Source organism: Suricata suricatta, chromosome 7, assembly GCF_006229205.1.
Source record: "Suricata suricatta isolate VVHF042 chromosome 7, meerkat_22Aug2017_6uvM2_HiC, whole genome shotgun sequence".
NCBI classification, from domain to species: domain Eukaryota; kingdom Metazoa; phylum Chordata; class Mammalia; order Carnivora; family Herpestidae; genus Suricata; species Suricata suricatta.
In genome coordinates this window covers 29,956,456-29,975,578 of record NC_043706.1, presented here as the reverse complement: position 1 = coordinate 29,975,578, position 19,123 = coordinate 29,956,456, and the positions used below count along the sequence as shown (strand labels likewise).

Sequence of the window (19,123 nt, the reverse complement as noted above, 5' to 3'; positions counted from 1 at the left end):
AACTTTGTCTAAGCAACACAGGGCTTCAATCATCTACCAGGCAAGCCCTTGGTGGACTGAGGGGATGGGTTGGGGATCCTGAGTAGTAAGAGACCCTAGGAGGTACACTCCCCACCCCCATGGATGTGGCTGGGCCCGGAGACTGGCAGTGCCTAAAGGTGGGGTGATAACTTTCTCCTAGTATCTGAAGGACTCTTGTCCAAGAAGCATGAATTCCTAGCATTCCCTGTGGCGGGACAGGACGGGAAGACGGGGGTAGGGGAGAGGGTGCAAGCCCCACCTAGGGCGGTGGCCACAGTAGTGAGGGGCAGAAAGAGCAAGGAGCCTGGGAAGGAAGCAGGATGGCAGCGGCTGGAGCCTGGGTGCTGGTCTTCGGTCTGTGGGGTGAGCCACTCCCCTCACACCAATCCTCCCTGCAGAAAGCACTCCGTCCTCCTCCCCAAATCTGCCCAGAACTTTCCTGGAACCTGGGCACTGCTTTTCAAGCTCCCTCGCCCACCTTATCCGTTTTATTAGTCCCCATTTTCTTCCTACCCTGCCACCATTGTACTGTCTCCCAGGGGCAGTTGTGGGTGACCAAAACATCACAGCCCGGATTGGGAAGCCGCTGGTGCTGAACTGTAGGGGGGCCCCCAAGAAACCACCCCAGCAGTTGGAATGGAAACTGGTAAGCAGGGCTCCTGTCGCAGCTCCCCCACTTCCAGAGAGACCAGTGATGATTTGCATCCCCACCTCCCTGCCTCAGGAGTCCTTTCTCAAAGGACTTGCACTGCTCAGGCCCCACTCCTGTCCCCAGAACACAGGCCGAACGGAAGCTTGGAAGGTTCTGTCTCCCCAAGGAGGCCCCTGGGATAGCGTAGCTCGCGTGCTCCCCAATGGCTCCCTCCTCCTGCCGGCAGTAGAGATCCAGGATGAGGGGACTTTCCGGTGCCGGGCAACAAGCAGGAACGGAAAGGAGACGAGGTCAACCTACCAAGTCCGAGTCTATCGTAAGAGTTCAGGGCCTTCTCCATGGCCCACCTTTCATCTAAGAAAAAGTCTCCAAACCTAGCCCTTGACTCCTTGGCCCTGGTGTGTGAGAACCTGTGACTTCAGATGCCCCAGTGTGAGTCTTTAGAGCTGCAGCCTCTGATTGAAATTTTCCCTCCTTCAGAGATTCCTGGGAAGCCAGAAATTGTTGATCCTGTCTCTGAACTCGTGACTGGTGTCCCCAATAAGGTAGTAGAAGAAAAGGGGAGAAGTAGAAAGCAGCCCTGAGAAGAGGAAGGGGGTGTGAGTCGTGTGCGTGCATGTGTGTGCGTTTGTGTGTGTGTAGTCTCTTATTTTCAAAGATGATGGTTACTCTTTCCTCAGGTGGGGACATGTTTGTCTGAGGGGGGCTACCCTGCAGGGACTCTTAACTGGCACTGGGATGGGAAACCCCTCATACCTGATGGCAAAGGTAAGTCCCAAGGTCCCCCCCGCCTAGCTGCCTTCTTTCTGACCCTCCCACATTCACCCTGGGATTTCTTGCCTTTTCCTCCCCTCTCCTCCTGGCTATAGGAATTTCTGTGCAGGAAGAGACCAGGAGACACCCTGAGACAGGGCTTTTCACACTCCAGTCGGTACTGACTGTGACCCCAACCCTGGGAGGAGCTCCCCATCCCACTGTCTCCTGTAGCTTCAGCCCTGACCTTCCTCGGCATGGAGCCCTATACACGGACCCCATCCAGCTCAGTGTCTGGGGTGAGTGGAGTTGGAGAGGGCCTGAAAGTATTGCCCTCAAGGAGGAAAGAGTTAAGCCCATGGCCATAGTGATCACACACAGGTATAACTCTCAACCTTATGCCCTCACCCCCAGAGCCTGTGCCTCCGGAGCTCCAATTGGTGGTAGAGCCAGAAGGTGGAATAGTAGCTCCTGGTGGTACCGTGACCCTGACCTGTGAAACCCCTGCCCAGTCCTCCCTTCAAATCCACTGGATCAAGGATGTGAGTGACCTGGAGAGGGGGGCTGGGAAGTCGACAGACACAACACTGTCAACTGGGAGGAGAGGAGGCTCACAGAGAGGCAGGCAAGGAGCTGGGGAAGATGACAGAATATCTGAAGACATGGAAACAAAGAAAGGAGTATGGGATGTGTGGAGAGATGTTGTAACAGTCTCCTGCCCACCTTCTCCCCACAGGGCATGCCCCTGCCCCTTCCCCCCAACCCTGTGCTGCTTCTCTCGGAGGTAAGGCCTCAGGACCAGGGAGCCTACAGCTGTGTGGCCACACATCCTAGACATGGGCCCCTGGAAAGCCATGCAATCCATGTCCACATCATCGGTGAGGAGACCTCCCTCCAAACCCCAGGGACCCTGGGGCTGGGCTAAGGGATGGTGCAGACTCAAATTCCCTACTCCATCCTGGCACTGTCCCCTCCATGCACCCACACCCAAGCCTCCTCTGCCCCACCCAAGCCCTACCAAGAGAGCAGCCCAGCCTGTCCCCTCTCTCCTCTGAACTAAAGAAAGGGAAAGATTCCACTGGGGCTCCCACAAAATAGCCTACTTTCTCTTAAATTAAGACCTTCCCTTCTAACTTGCTGACTTTGTCTTTCAGAAACAGAGGAGGGGTCAACTGCAGGTGAGGAGCTGGAAGCAGAGGGCCCCAACGTAACTGGGGGATAGTCAACAAGAAAGGAATGGGAGTATGAGGGACCAGGCCCTCACTTCGCCCCGTCTCTCTACAGGTTCTGTGGAAGGGCAGGGGCTAGGAATGGTAGCCCTAGCCCTGGGGATCCTGGGAGGCCTGGGGATAGCTGCCCTGCTCATTGGGGCCACCAAATGGCAAAGACAGCGACGCCGAGGAGAGCAGAGGTGAGTGGAAAAAGTCAGACACCTCAGACTTGGGACTTCCAGGCTGCAAGAAGGGGAGTAAGGGGGAGGAATGATGGAGTGCTAGGAACCATATGCAGCATTATCCCCCATCTTCCTCCCCAGGAAGGCCCCAGAAAACGAGGAGGAGGAGGAGGAGCACGAAGAGCTGAATCAGTCAGAGGAGCCTGAGGCAGCTGAGGGCAGTGCAGCAGGGCCTTGAGGGATGCACAGCCAGACTAGATCCATCAGCTCTGTTTTCTTCCCCCACCCCTGCCTGCTTTGTTCTGGCCCCACACTAGTTCTCTCCTATGTAACTGTACCCCAACTCACCAAACCTGCTTCCACAACCAGAGCCTCCCACAGTGAGAAGTAAACACCTTCCCCTATTTGCTCATGTGTGTGTGTGTGTGTGTGTGTGTGTGTGTGTGTGTTTGTGTGTGTAAGATGCCCTTACCCTTGAACCCTTGAAAGCTTTGAAGAAGAGAGGCTCACCGTCATGCCTCTCCACACCACGCAGATATTTACTCAAGTTAGGGAGAAGCTGCTCCTGTTCTGGAAGGAAGGAAGGAAGGACAGACGGATGGACAAAGGTAGGCAGAGCTTCCATCAATACATCTCACCTTGTTTATTGACTTTATAATAAAGGAGGTAGTGAGAGGAAGGAAGCACTTAAGTCAGAACTCATAATAGACACTGAGGAGAAAAAAGTTAGGTTAAATCAACAAGGGGAAAGTAGGGGAGAGTCAGAGGGAGCTTTGCCCATCTTTCAACACCAAATCAAGAAATGTGGGGGGAAGCAAAGGATCAGGAGGGAGAAGACAGACATTCTCTTCTGTCTATCCTCCCATCCCAGAACTAGAAGTTATGATGCTTCTCAATGAGTTCAGAGCAGAAGGTTCTTCCATATTCTGCACAGATGTCACTCCTCCTCCCCACACCCTCCTAGAAAGGTGGCCTTAGTCAGTACAAATGGAGTGGTTGGGGGGGAGGGGCCTGAAGTCAGGAAGGGTCAGCAAGGACCCCCAATACTGATTCTCCTCTGGCTGGAGGTGGGCAGGAAAGAGACAAAGCTCAAATACTGAGCAGCCAGAAAAAGAAGAAGATGGCAAGAAACAGGAACAGGGAGTCCTGCCAGCTGGAGGCCGAGTGACCCTGTCCCAGATCCACACCTGTAGGAGAGAGGAAAGCTGTGGAAGAAGCATCCACTCCTAGGTTGGAAAGGGAACTGAGGGGACAGAGGGCTACCTGCTAGGAGCTGAGGGAAGGCTCTTACCTGTACCCCGACGCAATGGCTCATGGGTGTTGAAGACGGTGGTGAAAAAGCCAAAGGGAAAAGCACCAACACCAAATGAGAAGTGAAAACCCCCAGTATCGCCAAATGACTGGAATCCCTAGGAAGGTGAATGAAGAAAGTCAGAGGGGAACAGGGCAGGTCTTTGGCAAGGAAGGAACACAATCAGACAAAACTCACCCCTCTGCTCTCTGGAGCTGGTCGCTGGCCCTGGGGCCGGGGTGGAGTTTTCAATCTGAGGAACAGGAGAGGGACTAGCAAGAAGTGTTCTCTCCCCTTCCACACCCCACTCCCAGGGCAGAAGCCTTTCATCGTCCCTCAGCACCCCTCCCCCTCTCTCTCACCTGGGGTCCTGGGGCTTCTGGCTCCCTCGACCATAAAGAGGGACAACCTTTTCTCTGCTGATCCCAGCTTTACACACTGGGCATTCTTGCCGCTCTGGCCGTGTCTCCAGCCACTGGGGGAGAAAATGAAGTGGTTTCCAGTACACAACAGGTCTTTGAACTCCTCAGACCTCCCCATTTCCCTCTTCATCTCCTCTGAGTACGCACCTGATGAAGACAGGGCCAACTGGATGGGGGGGAGGGGAAAAAAAGAAGGTCAAACTAGCTACAGAAAAGAGGCACGGACCTGACCTCATAGAGTCCCATCTCACCTCCTCTTCCCAGGTACTACCTTTTTCATATTTTCTGCAACCCCTACCATGCCCACCAATCTGGCCTTCCTTCTCTGATCTTACAACGTCTAAAGCTATATCCATTCTCAACATGCTCAACCTTCTCCTCTACCCCAACACATGAAGACAGACAGACACACACACACACACACACACACACACACACACACACCCTTCCTGCCTTTCGACATAGTTTCCAGGTGTCTTCAACCACAGCTTTCCAAAGCTCCTCTTTCAGTCCCAGCCCCATCCTTGCCCCCATCACTCCCAAACTAGCACCTTCCCCCACTACTCCTTTTCCTCTCTTCTGGTCTCAACAAAGTTCCTATTTCCACAATCCTTTTTAACTTCTCAAAGTTGCCCCTTGTCCTCAGGTTTGTCATACCACTGCCTACCAATATCTCATCTGAATGTGATTCCACATTCCCTGGGTCTCACCCTACTGAAATAACGTGTGTCTCCCCTAACCTTTGAGTCTAATCCGTTCCACCCGTACAGCTAAGACCCCTCACTTTCTGGGGTAAGGTGGCTCGGGCCTCGCCGGTACAGATGTGCTGTGCCCGCCCTACCCCCAGTCCGGCCCCGCTTCCTATTAACACACCATACTCCTCAACTCCTAGTTCCAATGACTCTCCGTTCCATGAGTCTCCTCTGTACAGACGTGACCCTCTCCCCCACACATACTCAAAAAGATATTAAGTCCCCTACTCGGGCCTCACCTATGGGGATGTGCGCTCTAATTATCTGTATGATTGTATGCCACCCCGTCCCCAGCCTCCCTATAAGGAGGTGAGCCCCACTTTTTCCCACTCCCGAATTCTCACCAGTACAGGTGGCCACACACACTGACCACAGCGTCGCGAGCAGTCTCCAGACATATATTACATTCGAAGGTCGCGCCCGCCCCGCCCCGCTCGCAGTTTGGCCCTTCGGGGCCCCCGTCCTCCTCCTCCGCTGCCGCCATGGACGGGTTCTGTTTCGCCTTCACGTACCCCTTAATCCCGTCAAAAACACACATACGTACACACGCCCCAACAAGAAACCGCCCCCGGCCCACGATCTTTGGGCGGGCTTCAAAGTTTTCTAGGTATATTGGCCTGAGTTCCTGCCAATCACATAATTCCAAAGAAGGGATTGGCCCAAAGGGAAGGGTGAGGTTTGCGCAATCCTGCCCTTGCACCAATGATTATTGGCTGATACAGTTTCAGTCAGTATGCAATGCGACGGGATTGGTAACCACTCGATACGTCCGGTCGCCCGACCCGGAGGAGCTTTATTCGTCTGAGTAGCTGCCAGTCATAGCCATAGGCCAGAAGCAATTGGTTCGGGACTACACAGGCCTCGCCTACTACAATCCTTCTTTCTTTCCTTCACTTCCCCTTTCAGAGAATGTCCGGATTCCTATTGGACTTTGGAGTTTAGGGCTCCAAAGCACTTGATTGGCTGGAACTCAATGGAAAATGGTGGTTAACGAAAATGCGCATGCGCCGCAGGCAGCGGGAAGGGGCAGGCCAATCCTGTGAGGGTTAAGCCGTCTCTGGTCCCACCCCTTTACCCTCTATCTTGTCGCCATGGTGACTGCTCTACGATTGGCGAAGTTTGAGGTTCAAAGACCTTGGCTGGGTCTCATCCGGGGCCTCCGGCTGTAGTCTCTCCAGGCTGATTGGGCCGTTTCTTTCACCTCTGATTGGCCGAGATCGGAAAAGACGGTGAAGAGCTTGGCAAGAGAGCAAATACTAGGGTCTCGGGGTTCAAAATGGCTCCGGCCTCCTTCGGTGACGTAAGAGCAGAACTTGGCTTTGCCCCTCCCTTTTAGTGAAGAAGGGAGCAGAACTGGGATCAGCTCGACGTTTGGATGGTGCGAGCGTCGATCTGCAGAGCTGGTGTTAACCCATCTCCTTCGGCTGGAGGACTCAGCCCGCTCTTCCCTAGGTGATTTACAGAGCAGAACAGAACTAAAGGCCCACACCTTTTTAATGTGACACAGTATGACAGAGTTAACCTCGACTCCGTTTTAAACCTTAAAAGCAGAAAAGGCCTACTTCCACCCCTTTGTGAGCGGGTACCAAGGAGGCAAGACCCGCCCCTTTTCAGGCGACCAGCGGCGGAATGAGGTTAGGCCCGCCCCTTCCGTCCTGTAAGGTGTCCCGAAGAACTAGGGTCTTCCTCCTGGGTTCGACCCCTGGGACTTGAACAAGCTGCTTCAGAGCTTGGGCATTTTGTACGAGTTGGAGTCTTTTCCACAGTCAGTGATCCTGACAGTGACTCAGTGACCCTGTGATCCAAGGAGCAGAGCTAGGTAACGGTCCTCCCCCTACCAGTGTTCTTTACATACTCTGCCTCAGGGCAAGCAAATTCAAGCAGAGTGAAGGTGTGTCTGGCAGAAAGACACAGGCTGAGGGCAGTACAGCAACACCCAGATAAAAGGTCCCACGTGACTCAAGTGAGGCTAGGTGAGAAGTTGGGAGTTCCCTAGAGGAGGGCGGGAGAGGTGAAAGTACAAGAGGCCTGTAAAGGTTTAGGAAAAAAGTAGTTGAGACGTGGAAACAAGGAGAGGAGTGATGGATGATCGTAGTAAAGGGATACTGGAAGATCGAGGGCTGGAGAGGGAACAGATACATGGCTACAAATTTAAAGAGGCATGCTCATCCCAGAATAATCTAGCATTCTTTTTTTTAAAAGCAACCCTAATGCCCGGTTTCCAAGAAAAGATGCACCCAGACTCTGTTGGGGAGGGAAGCTGTCTCACACCGCTTCAGTGACTAGGGGACAGATAGGAAGGAAGTAGAAAAGTACTGAAGTTAAATAAAGAGCATGGGAGGACAGAGGCAGAGAGAGGGTCTGAGAGGAAGGATCCCTTCTCTTTAAAGGCCAGAGAGGAGCTGCTGGAAGCTAATGAGGGAAGGGGAGGAGGGGGCGGAGGGAAGCAAAGGTCAAAGAGAACCGGTAGAGCTGGAGGGCCAGGTGAGATGAGATGAGGCCCTGGAGAGAAGACAGGTGAAGAATTCCGTGCTTCGCATTTAGTAGGTGCTTGAAAATACCTGTAATTGAATGGGGTACAGGAAAGAGGTTTTTGGAGAACTGGAGGGAATAAACAGCACCTAAGGGAGTTAAGGAGAAAGGAAGAAATCCAGTGAAATTTCCAGGAAGAGGAGACCTGATGAAGAAGGAATGGGCGAGGGAAGGAATACAACACCAAGGGACGTATAAGCCGTGTGTGCTGAAAGGGAATTGGAGGAAAAAAGGATGCAGCTGGAGCCAGAGAAGGCCAGAGGCGGAGGCAGAGCCCAGCGGAGCTCTCGCGGGGCGGAGCTACCAAAAGGAGACTGGCCCTTTCGGGTAGACGCTGCCTGGGTCCCTGGGAGTAGATTGGCAAAACAGGCCGCCCATCACCGCCCCCTACTTCCTGGCCAGCCCCGGAAACCGGCGGGCGTTGGGGAGGGGTGGGGGGGATAGCGGCAACAGCAGCCCCAGCCCTCAGAGAGACAGCAGGAAGGGAGGGAGGGAGGGAGCTGGGGGGACAACCCCCCCACCATTCCTACCGCAATGGGCCCAGCCTCCCACTCTCACCTCCCCTCCATCGGCCGGGGCTAGGACACCCCCAAATCCTGTCGCCCCCTGGGCACCGACACCCCGACCGAGGCAGAGACAGCCACCCGCCACCACCGCTGCCGCAGCCTGGCTGGGGAGGGGGCCAGCCCCCCGGGCCCCCCACCCCACTGAGGTGGGGGCGGGAATGGGATGGGAGGAGGCGGGAGGAGGGTGCCGAGAGGGACTTGGAGGAGGGGATGGGGGAGAGATTGGGTCTGGGAGGGGAACTGGGGAGAGGGTTGCTGGGGAAAGGAGAGGGGCCCCGAGAGGGAGGAAGGATGAACGAGACACGGAGGAGACCCTGTGAATTTGGGATGGGGGTGTGGACAAAGTCTTGAAGAGGGAATTCCTGACACCATCCCCAATTCCTTTCCCTGCCCTTTGGCCCCACATGACTCTTGGGGGGGGGGGTTGTGGCCGGGAGAAGGCGTTTTATCACCCTCCTTCCCCCAGCAGAATTTGCTTCCTAGGAATGCCCTCAGACACCTCTGTTTCCATCTAGGCACAGGACCTTTCTCAGTGGGCATCTACACTGGGCTAGATCCTTACTGACACACTGATGCTTTGTGGGGGGCCATGTTTTCTACACTGAATCTGTGTGCCTTTGACATGTTTAATGGCTTATGTGCGGCTAGCTTCTCCCTGTCCTATCTATCCATGGACTGTGGAGAGATGATGTGTTATTTTCCATCAGAATTGCCCATTCTCATATCTTATGTCCATATCTCATGTCCAGTCTTGACATTGTTCAAATGTGTGAGTTTTTATATATTGCATCTGTTATGTGGTTTCACGTTTCTTGCACAGTTTATGCTTTTTGTGTGTTTACTTATTATGCCTTACTTGTTTGGGTTCATATGTTATGTCCATGATCCTGTCGTATGCGATAGTCTTCATGTGTGGTATCCTATGGTTTAGTTCACTAGTGCACACTCATGTGATCGGATTGGCCTGTTTGCTGCATGTGTTTCCCCAGTCACGGTTTACACCGCACATACGCATGCTCCTTCGCATGATGCTAATGTGACATGACCACAGCATGTGTGCCTCTGGTTACACATGCTATTTATTTCATAATTTTATTGATACTGTATTTTGTGAGTCATATGGACATTAACCCAGATGGCACTTCATAGTGCTTATAAATCTTTGGACATTTCTGCTCCAGAGAGGGTCACTTAATGTCATGTATTAGAAAGGTAACTGGGCCTCCATGTCCCCAGAGAACCATCCCCAATATGCCTTGCCTTGCTGACCTTCCTGGTCTGTGTCTCTTCACATACATTATCTCTCTAGTGGCTGTGTACAGTCTGCGTTCATGGAGCTCAATGCATGCCATGGAGTCAGCCTTGCTGTGCACATTATCTGTCCCCCACTCTTTTTGCACTGTTGGCATGTATTTGATGACAGCAGCATCTTTCCCTGGTTGCAAGTTAATCCCCATTCTGAATGTTTCTCTTTTGTGTGAGATGGGATGTACCATCTTGATTGTTGTTGCCTTCGCTTCCGTGTGACCGTATAGTATGTGCATATTCTGAGTAGGTTACTGTTTGGCTTGTTGTTGTGTTCATCATTGCCTTTTTGGTGACTTTTCTTTTCATAGCTAATAGTACTCAAGAGTGTAGCTATCTGATTCATGATTGACTCTGTCATTAATTATGACAGGCTGTGTGTACAGCCTTATAATCTGTTCAGCACATGTTTATTGAGCACCCTCTCTTCCTCCTTCTGTCCTGGGTGTTGGAGAAATGACAGAGTTCCTGTCCTCAGGCTGCTTACAGACTGGAGAAGGAAACAAATGCCAGTGAGCAGTTACATACACTGTGGTATCAAGGTCAGTGGTTCTCAAACTCATATGCACATCAGACTCACTTGGAGGGCTGTCCCTCACTTGGGGGGAGTTAAAATACCTATTCTTGGGCCTAAGGCCCAGATTCTGGACTGAGGTCCAAGAATATGCATTTCTACACTTTGAGAACCAGTGATCAAGATAAAAGTGTAATGAAAACTCAGGCGAGGAGGGGTTCAAGAAGACTTCCAAAGTGTAATGCTGAGCTGTGTCAGGCAAGTGAAAGGCAGAAGGGCATTCCAGCCAAAGTGAACAGGCTGTTCACAGCACAGAAGCCTGCAAAGATCATGGTGTGTCTATTATTGATGGACGGAAGTAAATCAATTTGGAGCAAAAAGGGCTCTTGTGGGGATGTGGCCGAAGATGTAAGCAGAAGTCAGCTTGTTGAAAGTGCCTTTAGTAGACAGAGAAATGCTCACATTTGTGTTACAGAAAAATCTCTGTGGTTGCCATGTGGTTGATGAGTTGGAGGAGCAGAGTTAGGAGCCTATTGCAAATAATCCAGAGGAGAAATGCTAGTCCAGACTTACAGGGGCTGTGGGATAGAGCAGCTCAAAGCTCACAGCTTTGGAGTTGGCAGTCTCCTGTTTCCTCTGTTGCCCCTTAATATTCACTGATTGGCAGTGCGCCTACCTTTGAGCACAGACCTTCCTGTCATTGGAAGGGAGTGCCTGTAGCCTTGCTGGGAGTGACAGGTGTTTGCCTGAAAACCTTTTTGTGACTTGTGACCCTGCCCCCAGCACTGGGGCAGAGTGGAGGAAGGAGGAAGAACCTACAAGGCAGGTTCTGTGTGCTTGCACCTCTTCCTCCTGAACTCTTTCCTTTCCCGGGGCCAGTCTCTTACCCTTTCCCTCTTTTTTTCATTTGGTCAGGCCTTCCATGTTATACCTGTCTGAGCAGGTCACCTCCAGTGTCTCTGGAAGGGAAAGGAGGAGGCATAAGGGTTTGTTTGCCTGCCTGTGGAGGCAGGATTGATAGATGTAGCGACTCCTGGTATGTCCATGGGTTTGTCCGGAAACGGGAAGGGGGAGGATGGACACCTTGGTGGAGAGGGATTTTTCTAGTTATGCATTTACTTTCTTTTATCTGTTGCTGGGTGTGATTGTGAGTTTGTGTGTGTGTGTGTGAGTGGGTCAGTCTTTGTATGACTGTGTATATCTGTGTTTGCATTAGTGACAGAGCCTTTATTCTTGCCAGTCTGCCCTTCAGAATGTCTGTGGGTGCTTTGTGCCTTTCACTGCATTTGCTGTGTGCTGTGTGTCTGTCCACCTATATGTATACACTGGCAGCACCATAACTGTGGTTAGGAGCACAAGCTGCTTAGGTTTAAACTAGGAAATGCCTCTTAGGAGCCATGTCACCACAGGTAAGTTCTTTAACCCCTCTGGGCCTATCTCCTAAAAATGTAAATTATGTGGCTCATATTTAAGGGTTTAACGTAGTCTGTAGATCAATCCTACAATGCAAGCCATGATGTATTTTTTAATTTTCTGGAAGATACATCAAAAAGTAACAAGGTGAAATTAATTTTAATAATATATTCTATTGAACTCAGTATTCCAAAAGGCTAAGGTTAAGATTTCCAAATGTAATCAAATACAAAAGATTATTAATGGGATATTTTAACATTCTGTTTTTCTTTGAAATTTGATCCATATTTTACACTTCCAGCACAACTCAGTTCGCACAGCCATATGTGGCTGGTGGCTACTGTATTAGACAGTCTGGTATAGACCATCCTAAGACCCTTACCAGCTATAAGTGTTTGCTGTTGCTATTACTGTTTGTTATTGTTATTATGTATTATCACATATCTGTGAGTTGTGGGTGTCCCTGTCTCAGGTCTCTTGTCTTTGTGAATATTTCTGGAGCCTTCTGGGAGAGGAGTGGGAGAGCAGCCCTGAGCTTCTACCCCCACTGCCCCCATCCTAGAGAGGCTTTCTGGGCAGGTTGTGGTGGGAGGCCTGACCCCATCCTGTGTCACTGGCCCTTGTCCTCCTAGCTCCCCAAACCTTGCCTTCTAGGCCTTGCTCGTCCCACGCCTCTCCAGGAATGAGGCCCACTGTCCCTTGCCCTGTCCCCTTCAGGTGGCCAGAATGGAGTTGTGGCCAGGGGTATGGCCTGTGCTGCTGCTGCTCTTCCTGCTGCTGCTCTTCCTGCTGCCCGCCCTGTGGTTCTGCAGCTCCAGTGCCAAATACTTCTTCAAGATGGCCTTCTACAACGGCTGGATCCTCTTCCTGGCTGTGCTCGCCATCCCTGTGTGTGCTGTGCGAGGACGCAATGTTGAGAACATGAAGTGAGGCCCAGGGGGTTTTGGGTGATGGGAGAACCTGAGTCAGAAGTGAGCAGTGGATGGGGAGAATGTGGGGTGTGTAAGGAAGATGGGAAGAGCCCAGGGACAAGAAGCCCAGAATGGCAGTAGGGGGAGGGGAGGCATGCAGATGGACATCAGTGGGTCCTGCTGGAACCCCTTACCGTGACCCCACAGGATCTTGCGTCTGATGCTGCTCCACATCAAATACCTGTATGGGATCCGAGTGGAGGTGCGTGGGGCCCACCACTTCCCTCCCTCACAGCCCTACGTCGTGGTCTCCAACCACCAGAGCTCACTCGACCTGCTTGGTGAGACCCCTCGTAGGGCACACCTCCCCTAGCCATGCCCTTCCCATTCCCCAGAATCTCCTTCCTAAGGGTTGGCAACTCCCCTTCATCTGGATGTTGCTTCCTCCCCCTTTCCCCCAAGGCTGTAATGTCATAAGTTGGCTAATATACATTTAATTACGCCATCCTCCTCAGGGTTTCCCATCCCCTCCCCTCCATCTCTGTCCTTAGGAATGTGGGTGATGGCTCACTTCCATGACACTTTACCTCCATCCTGATCTTCACCCATCACCCACTCGACCTTTGCCTTAGGGATGATGGAGGTACTGCCAGGTCGCTGTGTACCCATTGCCAAGCGTGAGCTACTGTGGGCTGGCTCTGCTGGACTGGCATGCTGGCTGGCAGGAGTCATCTTCATCGACCGGAAGCGCACTGGGGATGCCATCAGTGTCATGTCTGAAGTCGCCCAGACCCTGCTCACCCAGGATGTGAGTCCCCTGTGGAAAAGGAGGGTTGCGGCATTGTGGAGTAGAGCAGGGCCAGTGACCCTCAAAGGTTCATTACAGCATCCTGACAGTTTTCTGACCCCTCTATCTATGTCTTCTTGACCCTCTGTCTTCCCCAGGTGCGGGTCTGGGTTTTCCCCGAGGGCACGAGAAACCACAATGGCTCCATGCTGCCCTTCAAACGTGGCGCCTTCCACCTTGCAGTACAGGCCCAGGTAATTACTATTTCCCCCTCTGCTACTGAGCCCCCAGCTTCCTCCATCCCTTTCTTTCTTGGCAGAGGCTTGTCATGAGGGCCTTGGAAGGGAACTGTGGGCTGTTTGCTTTTCCCTTTCCCCAGGTTCCCATCGTCCCCATAGTCATGTCCTCCTATCAAGACTTCTATTGCAAGAAGGAGCGTCGCTTCACTTCAGGTGAGGGCTCTGAGTAGATCTGGGGCTGGGGGTGACCAGAAAGCCCTTGGTAGAGAGGGCAGACAACCCCATGAGGCAGGAGGATCAGTCAGTGTCAGAACTGAGATGTCCAAAGGATCATCCAGTGTGATCCCACATCAGCCAATAAATATTTATTAAGTGCCCACTATATCCTGCTACATGGGTAACACTTGGTCCCTCTTTAACCGGGCGCAGTGGGAAAGATAAAGCCTGTGTGTGCAAAGCTGTAACACTTGGCAGTGAAGGCTAATCCTAGATGATGGGGGTTGGAAGGGTGCTAAGGAGATGTCTGGACTGGGATGTGGGGAAGGCTTTGTGTAGGAGGGCCTTAAAACAGGTAGCAGCTGGCAGGCAGAGGAATAATTGTCCAGGGTAGGGGGAAGAGAATTCAAAGGTTGGGGAGGGAGTAGCAGGAGAGCTCAGGAACTGGGCCCTGCCTATGGGCAAAGGCCTAGGTAGACAGACCATGATGGTGCTCACCCCCTCCCAGGGCGATGTCAGGTACGGGTGCTGCCCCCAGTGCCCACAGAAGGGCTGACACCAGATGACGTCCCAGCTCTGGCTGACAGAGTCCGGCACTCCATGCTCACCATTTTCCGGGAAATCTCCACTGATGGCCGGGGCGGTGGTGACTATCTGAAGAAATCTGGAGGGGTGGGCGAGGCCCGGCTCTGAGCGCCCTTCCCATCTACCCTCATCTTCCTCCCACACCTGCCAGCCCAGTGGGCCCTGAAGCAGGGCCAAGCCCACTTCCTTGTTTCTCTTCTCCCCACTGTTCTCCTCTTTGGAATCTTCAACTTCTGAAGTAAATGTGGATACAGCACCGCTCCTTGTCCCTTCCCAGGCCCCCCCCCCATGGACTCTGTTGCCTCGGTGCAGTCTCCACTCACCCCTCCCCACCTCCTATGCCATCTTGTCTTTGGGACGGTTGCCTCCCCCTCATCTTCAGTGGCTCACCTACAGAAAGGTGGGAACACACCATCCTTTCCCCAGTGGACCCTCTGGACCTTCTTCTTTTGTGATCTTCTCTCCCTCTCCACCCCACATTGGCCAGTGGACTCATCCATTCTGTGGAACAATACCCTACCACAAGTCCATGAATTCAGTGGACTTATCCATTCGTGAGGACTCCTCACACTGTGGCTGGAAGCAATGCCTGGAACATTCCTGGCTTATCCTGGGAACACTCCTCAGCACCCTCACCCTCCCTCCCATTGGAGCCTCCTGTCAGTGGAGGCTGGACTCTTCTCACTCAGAGGTCTCATCCTGCCCATACCCAGGTGCCCAGGGGTGAGCATACTCCTAGATGCCAGTTTGGTCTCCACATTTCTGCTTCCCCCTATCCCTGTGGTACAGTTCTTCAGTGGTCCTGGCCCCAACCCAGTCCCCTGCAGCCCTGCTGTACCATTCTAACCAGACATAAGGGGAAGAGGCAGACATTAGGTGCTGCACTCACTTCTGCTCCCTGGGGAGTTGGGGAAAGGAGCTGAACCCTGGCTGGAAGGGATGGGAGGGCTTTTAATTTATTTCTCTTTCTTTTGAGGCTTCCCCTCTCTGAGCCAGTTTTCATTTCCTCCCTGTGGCATTAGCCACTCCTGCCTCCCACCCCAGACCTGTGCCCATAACTGGGAAGGTGGGCTGGGAGCAAAAGGAGAGGGTGGGACCCGGTTTTGTGTGGTTTTTATTAATTATCTGGATAACAGCAAGAATCCGAGAATAAAGATTGAGAGAGAGAGAGATCTGGGCACTTTCTGGCTGCATTTGTTAAGGCGTTCACGTGCTTCTCACCTAGGCGACCTGCCCCAGCCAGAAGACTCAGGGGTGGGCCCAAGGCACCCATTTCTCCCCTTCCTTCAGCTCTCGGAAGTTTCCATCGCTCATTGCTCCTTAGTGCAGATAACCTTATCTGCACTTCCCTGGCCGGTCAATCCCAGAGGATTAGTGGGGCCAGTTTCTATATAAATTAGGGAGCAGGGGCTCTGGAGAGGTTCTTTATCGGCCGCCGATTGAGACTGAGGCCTGGGCCCAGGCTGTTGTCCTCACAGGAGCCTGGTGAATGAAAGGAAGGAGGCAGACACATTGGCTGTGGACTTCTGGGGCTGCGTGGGCACTGGAGAGACTCTCACCCAGCAGTAAGCAGAACTGCCAGACTGGGGACAGGGTACCAGATGAAGGGATGAAATACAGGTATCTGGAGACAGTATGGGGAGACTGTGTGTTGGGGAAGGGTTTGGAGAAAAGAGAAAAGTGAACCAGGGAAGGGTTTCTGGGAGAGCTGGGAGCAGCTTTGGGGCTGGAGATTCAAGTAGAGAAGGACATGAGGACTTACAGGCACCTAGCCTCTCCTCTAGCAGCAGCACTTGGTCACTGAGAGACTCGATCCTGTCGCTGTGGCCCCATAGCTCTGCCACCTGTTCTGGCTGTAGCTCTTCAGGTGGCATGGGCAGCATGGCTCGGACCCAAGCCCCCGCCCGACCTGCCCACTACAAAGGAAGAGACACTTAAGTGTTGGAGATGGAACACACCCTGCCAGGAAGGGTTGGACCCAGGCACCAACATTCACCTGCTCCAGACGCTCCAGACGCCCACGAAGCTCCCAAATCTCCTGCCTCAGGGCGTGCTCATCTTGTTCTGCTTCTCGAACTGGGACAAAAGAGGGCATGACCCACTGCCCAGTTGAGCTCGGGCCCTCACTGCCACCCATGCTCCCACTCACCCGCCACACTGAGGATGCTGGCACTGGTTGGGGCCTCCGGGGTGCCCTCTGTGCAGGTACGCCTGTCCAGGCCGAGCACCAGGCCTTGGGGACAGCCACAGGTGAAGCTGCCTGCCATATTGAGGCAACGGTGCGAACAGAGGGCGACACCAGTCCTGCATTCATCCACGTCTAGTTACAGGAGAGAAGATGGGGGCTGAAGGGTGGGGGTGAGCTGGCACCCCAAGATATGAGGTTCTGGTGCCACTTGATGGGGGGCGCAAGGTGAGTGGACTCACCCACGTGACAGTGCTTCCCACCCCAGCCTGGGGCGCATTCGCATTGCTCTGGCCTAACACAGACGCCTTGGTTCTGACAGGGCTTGGCGCAAATGGCTGTGGGCACAGAAGGCTGGTTCAAAACCAGACCCACTGCCTGCCTCCCCAGCCCTGCAGGGTGCCCTGTCCCCAGGCCTGGGAAGACCCAGTCTCACCATCACAGGTGAGTGCCCCTGGATGCCGCTTCTTCCAGCCCTGGCAGCACACGACGTGGGTCTGTGGCACCTCCCTCCTCACTTCCCTCCACGCCACGCGGTATGTGGTCCTGGAAAATAGGCCCGGCTCTGAACATTGGTTTATGGGTTTTGGTCTGGGTTCTTGAAGTTCTTGAAAGGCTCCAGAGTCCAGGCTCCTTATCCCTCACCTGTAGGTGCTGCAGATGCGTCTTCCATCACACATGGTCAGGTAGGGCTTATACACTGGTTGACTGTAGGACTCGTTGTAATGGAGGGGGACCACCAGCATCTGCTTGGAGCAGACCCCCTGGCTGCACCCATGCCAGAGAAGGTGAGAGACATTCAGTGCCCTGGGGGGAGAGGGGAGTCCCATTCCCCATAAGGCTCCACTGAGGCCCCGCCCTCCCTAGAGGTGACAGCCTCGCCCCCACTCTAAACTTATGGTTTTGCCACCTGTTTACGTCCCACCCCCAGCAGGTTTTCTGAAGACCTCACCCCTGGACCCGCCCCCTTTGTCATCACCTCTCTTTGAGGGATCCACCCTTGGCCCCCTGGACGGACATCAGTAGCAGGAGGAATGAGAGTCCGCCTAAGAGAGTGCACAGCTCATCCCAGGACCCCATGATTCTCCTCGACTCCAAACTGCAGGCTGCAGGCAAGAAGAGGTTAATGGAGGTCCTTCCCTTCTCCAGCCCCTCCAGAAGCAGTCTGCTAATGCCCTCTAAGGGAATTAGCACATTCACTTGTACACATTTGCACTAGCCACCAGGATTGTCTACACCTGCGTGTACATGTAACACGACCCTTTCATCCAGCACATCATTGGTCCAAGCATGCATCATGCACATACACACCTCGACATGCTCCCTCCACCTTCTCTACACACATACAACACACACACACACACAGAGTTAACTCTCTGCCCTCATGACCTTCCTATCTGTAACAAGCCCTCTTCTAAATTTTTCTACCTTCAAAGCCTCAGATATTCACCATTACACCCCTTCACACCCTGCACACAAACTTATACACCTGGAAACTGCACCTCAAACACATTCCTACTACCCCACACACCCATACCCTCACTCCAACACTCGCCAACTCACACTCACTCTAAGGCTCATTCCCCGTTGACACTGTCTCCCCACCTGTCTTTCCCTCTCTCCCGGAGACTTCCAGCAGACCAGCCTCAGCAGCAGCAGCTCAGACTGGTGGGCGGGTTGGGCAGGCTGGAAAGGAGAGGAGGGGCTGGGCCAGACAGAATCCTCCCATTCCTGCCCCCTCCCACAGGCCTCCTTCATAGCTCCTGCTTGATCTGCTCCGTGGGGTCTAAGCCCACTACCTTCACCACCAACCCAGCAAAGGGCCCCCTAGAAGTAAATTCCTAACTCTCCGAGGCCCCTTATTTCTGGACTCCCCAAATCAGCAGAGGCTGCTGGCTCTCTACCACCACCAGTACCCCAGGCTCTTGCCACACCCCTCAACCCAACACAGACTAGGGGAGAACTGAGGGGCAGGGAGAGAGAGCTGGGAGAGAAAAGCAGGGTCAGGTCATGGGAGAAGAGGCAAGATTAGATGAGGAAAGAAAGGAGGGCAAGTCGTCACAAAGGGACAAGGAGTGGGGTGGGCAGCCCAGGGCACTAAGGGGAAATTGCCCCCATTTGATGATGACATTTGTTAGGGCCTGGGGGTGGGGTACAGAGTTGAGCCAGCCACCGCGCCCCCATGCCAGAGCAGACAGGGCCCTATTGTCTCCACCAAAATTCCTTCTTTCAAGGAAGAGGAGGCTCATTGTCCAGCCCCTCACCCAACTCTGGCCTGCAAAGTTCGAAAAGGAGCGCAACAAATGCCCACCCTGACCCTTAGTCCCCTTGTCTAGCCTGGGGGTGGCAGGCGCATTCCACCCATGGGGCTCGGGCACAAACCACTGAAGCCCCCCAAGCTTGGGCTGAGACAGGAAGAGAATTGTCCTCTGCAGGAAAGAACCCACAGAGAATCAGGAACCCACATAGAATGGGCATTTAGAGAGCGGAAACACCAAGGGGGTCCCACCCCAGACCAGGCATCCGGGCACCCAGACCTCAGGCTCTCCATCCCCACCCTCCTTGGGGAGCCAGGTCCCCCTCACC

General features: G+C 53.4%; 4 protein-coding genes across 10 annotated transcripts; 2 read left to right on the top strand and 2 right to left on the bottom strand.

Annotated features, from left to right (window-relative positions):
* Window positions 1-272: 272 nt before the first annotated feature.
* AGER (advanced glycosylation end-product specific receptor) lies at window positions 273-3,231 on the top strand. The gene is made up of 11 exons (XM_029943759.1): window positions 273-384; window positions 561-667; window positions 797-989; window positions 1,154-1,218; window positions 1,354-1,441; window positions 1,543-1,725; window positions 1,841-1,968; window positions 2,163-2,304; window positions 2,581-2,604; window positions 2,711-2,837; window positions 2,961-3,231. Exons 1-11 carry the CDS (start codon window positions 342-344, stop codon window positions 3,055-3,057), a joined length of 1,197 nt encoding a protein of 398 aa, XP_029799619.1. The 5' UTR covers window positions 273-341; the 3' UTR covers window positions 3,058-3,231.
* Window positions 3,232-3,438: 207 nt separating this feature from the next.
* RNF5 (ring finger protein 5) lies at window positions 3,439-5,949 on the bottom strand. The gene is made up of 6 exons (XM_029943761.1): window positions 5,629-5,949; window positions 4,680-4,698; window positions 4,473-4,585; window positions 4,309-4,363; window positions 4,111-4,228; window positions 3,439-4,006 (listed from the first exon to the last, which is right to left on the bottom strand). The coding sequence occupies exons 1-6, from the start codon at window positions 5,820-5,822 to the stop codon at window positions 3,909-3,911; spliced, it is 597 nt and encodes a 198-aa protein (XP_029799621.1). The 5' UTR covers window positions 5,823-5,949; the 3' UTR covers window positions 3,439-3,908.
* Window positions 5,950-6,430: 481 nt separating this feature from the next.
* AGPAT1 (1-acylglycerol-3-phosphate O-acyltransferase 1) lies at window positions 6,431-15,524 on the top strand. 5 transcript variants are annotated; one of them, XM_029943372.1, is made up of 8 exons: window positions 9,999-10,229; window positions 11,117-11,237; window positions 12,332-12,540; window positions 12,733-12,866; window positions 13,158-13,333; window positions 13,471-13,566; window positions 13,692-13,764; window positions 14,276-15,524. In XM_029943372.1, the coding sequence occupies exons 3-8, from the start codon at window positions 12,341-12,343 to the stop codon at window positions 14,458-14,460; spliced, it is 864 nt and encodes a 287-aa protein (XP_029799232.1). In that variant the 5' UTR covers window positions 9,999-10,229; window positions 11,117-11,237; window positions 12,332-12,340; the 3' UTR covers window positions 14,461-15,524. The 5 variants fall into 5 exon arrangements, with proteins under 5 accessions (XP_029799231.1, XP_029799233.1, XP_029799229.1 ...); XM_029943371.1 differs by lacking the exons at window positions 9,999-10,229; window positions 11,117-11,237 and adding an exon at window positions 6,431-6,736; XM_029943373.1 differs by lacking the exons at window positions 9,999-10,229; window positions 11,117-11,237 and adding an exon at window positions 7,009-7,103.
* On the bottom strand, window positions 15,449-19,052 carry EGFL8 (EGF like domain multiple 8). 3 transcript variants are annotated; one of them, XM_029943366.1, is made up of 9 exons: window positions 18,143-19,052; window positions 17,517-17,643; window positions 17,183-17,305; window positions 16,974-17,083; window positions 16,780-16,875; window positions 16,502-16,672; window positions 16,349-16,428; window positions 16,115-16,268; window positions 15,449-15,834 (listed from the first exon to the last, which is right to left on the bottom strand). In XM_029943366.1, the coding sequence occupies exons 2-9, from the start codon at window positions 17,615-17,617 to the stop codon at window positions 15,749-15,751; spliced, it is 921 nt and encodes a 306-aa protein (XP_029799226.1). In that variant the 5' UTR covers window positions 17,618-17,643; window positions 18,143-19,052; the 3' UTR covers window positions 15,449-15,748. The 3 variants fall into 3 exon arrangements, with proteins under 3 accessions (XP_029799226.1, XP_029799227.1, XP_029799228.1); XM_029943367.1 differs by lacking the exon at window positions 18,143-19,052 and adding an exon at window positions 18,107-18,127; XM_029943368.1 differs by lacking the exon at window positions 16,780-16,875.
* Between the last annotated feature and the right edge of the window lie 71 nt (window positions 19,053-19,123).

Excerpts from the sequence above, each read along its gene's own strand:
- RNF5 (XM_029943761.1), bottom strand. The coding sequence starts at position 5,822 with ATGTGTGTTTTTGACGGGATTAAGGGGTACGTGAAGGCGAAACAGAAC. Across the intron at positions 4,364-4,472 it reads CAGAAGCCCCAGGACCCCAG|ATTGAAAACTCCACCCCGGC; the intron begins GTGAGAGAGAGG and ends CCTGTTCCTCAG. Across the intron at positions 4,007-4,110 it reads GCCATTGCGTCGGGGTACAG|GTGTGGATCTGGGACAGGGT; the intron begins GTAAGAGCCTTC and ends TCTCTCCTACAG.
- AGPAT1 (XM_029943371.1), top strand. The coding sequence starts at position 12,341 with ATGGAGTTGTGGCCAGGGGTATGGCCTGTGCTGCTGCTGCTCTTCCTG. Across the intron at positions 12,867-13,157 it reads GAGCTCACTCGACCTGCTTG|GGATGATGGAGGTACTGCCA; the intron begins GTGAGACCCCTC and ends CCTTTGCCTTAG. Across the intron at positions 13,567-13,691 it reads ACCTTGCAGTACAGGCCCAG|GTTCCCATCGTCCCCATAGT; the intron begins GTAATTACTATT and ends CCCTTTCCCCAG.
- AGER (XM_029943759.1), top strand. The coding sequence starts at position 342 with ATGGCAGCGGCTGGAGCCTGGGTGCTGGTCTTCGGTCTGTGGG. Across the intron at positions 1,442-1,542 it reads CCTCATACCTGATGGCAAAG|GAATTTCTGTGCAGGAAGAG; the intron begins GTAAGTCCCAAG and ends TCCTGGCTATAG. Across the intron at positions 1,726-1,840 it reads CATCCAGCTCAGTGTCTGGG|AGCCTGTGCCTCCGGAGCTC; the intron begins GTGAGTGGAGTT and ends CCTCACCCCCAG.
- EGFL8 (XM_029943366.1), bottom strand. The coding sequence starts at position 17,617 with ATGGGGTCCTGGGATGAGCTGTGCACTCTCTTAGGCGGACTCTCATTC. Across the intron at positions 16,673-16,779 it reads TGGGAAGCACTGTCACGTGG|ACGTGGATGAATGCAGGACT; the intron begins GTGAGTCCACTC and ends TCCTGTAACTAG. Across the intron at positions 15,835-16,114 it reads AGAGGAGAGGCTAGGTGCCT|GCTCCTGTGAGGACAACAGC; the intron begins GTAAGTCCTCAT and ends TTCATTCACCAG.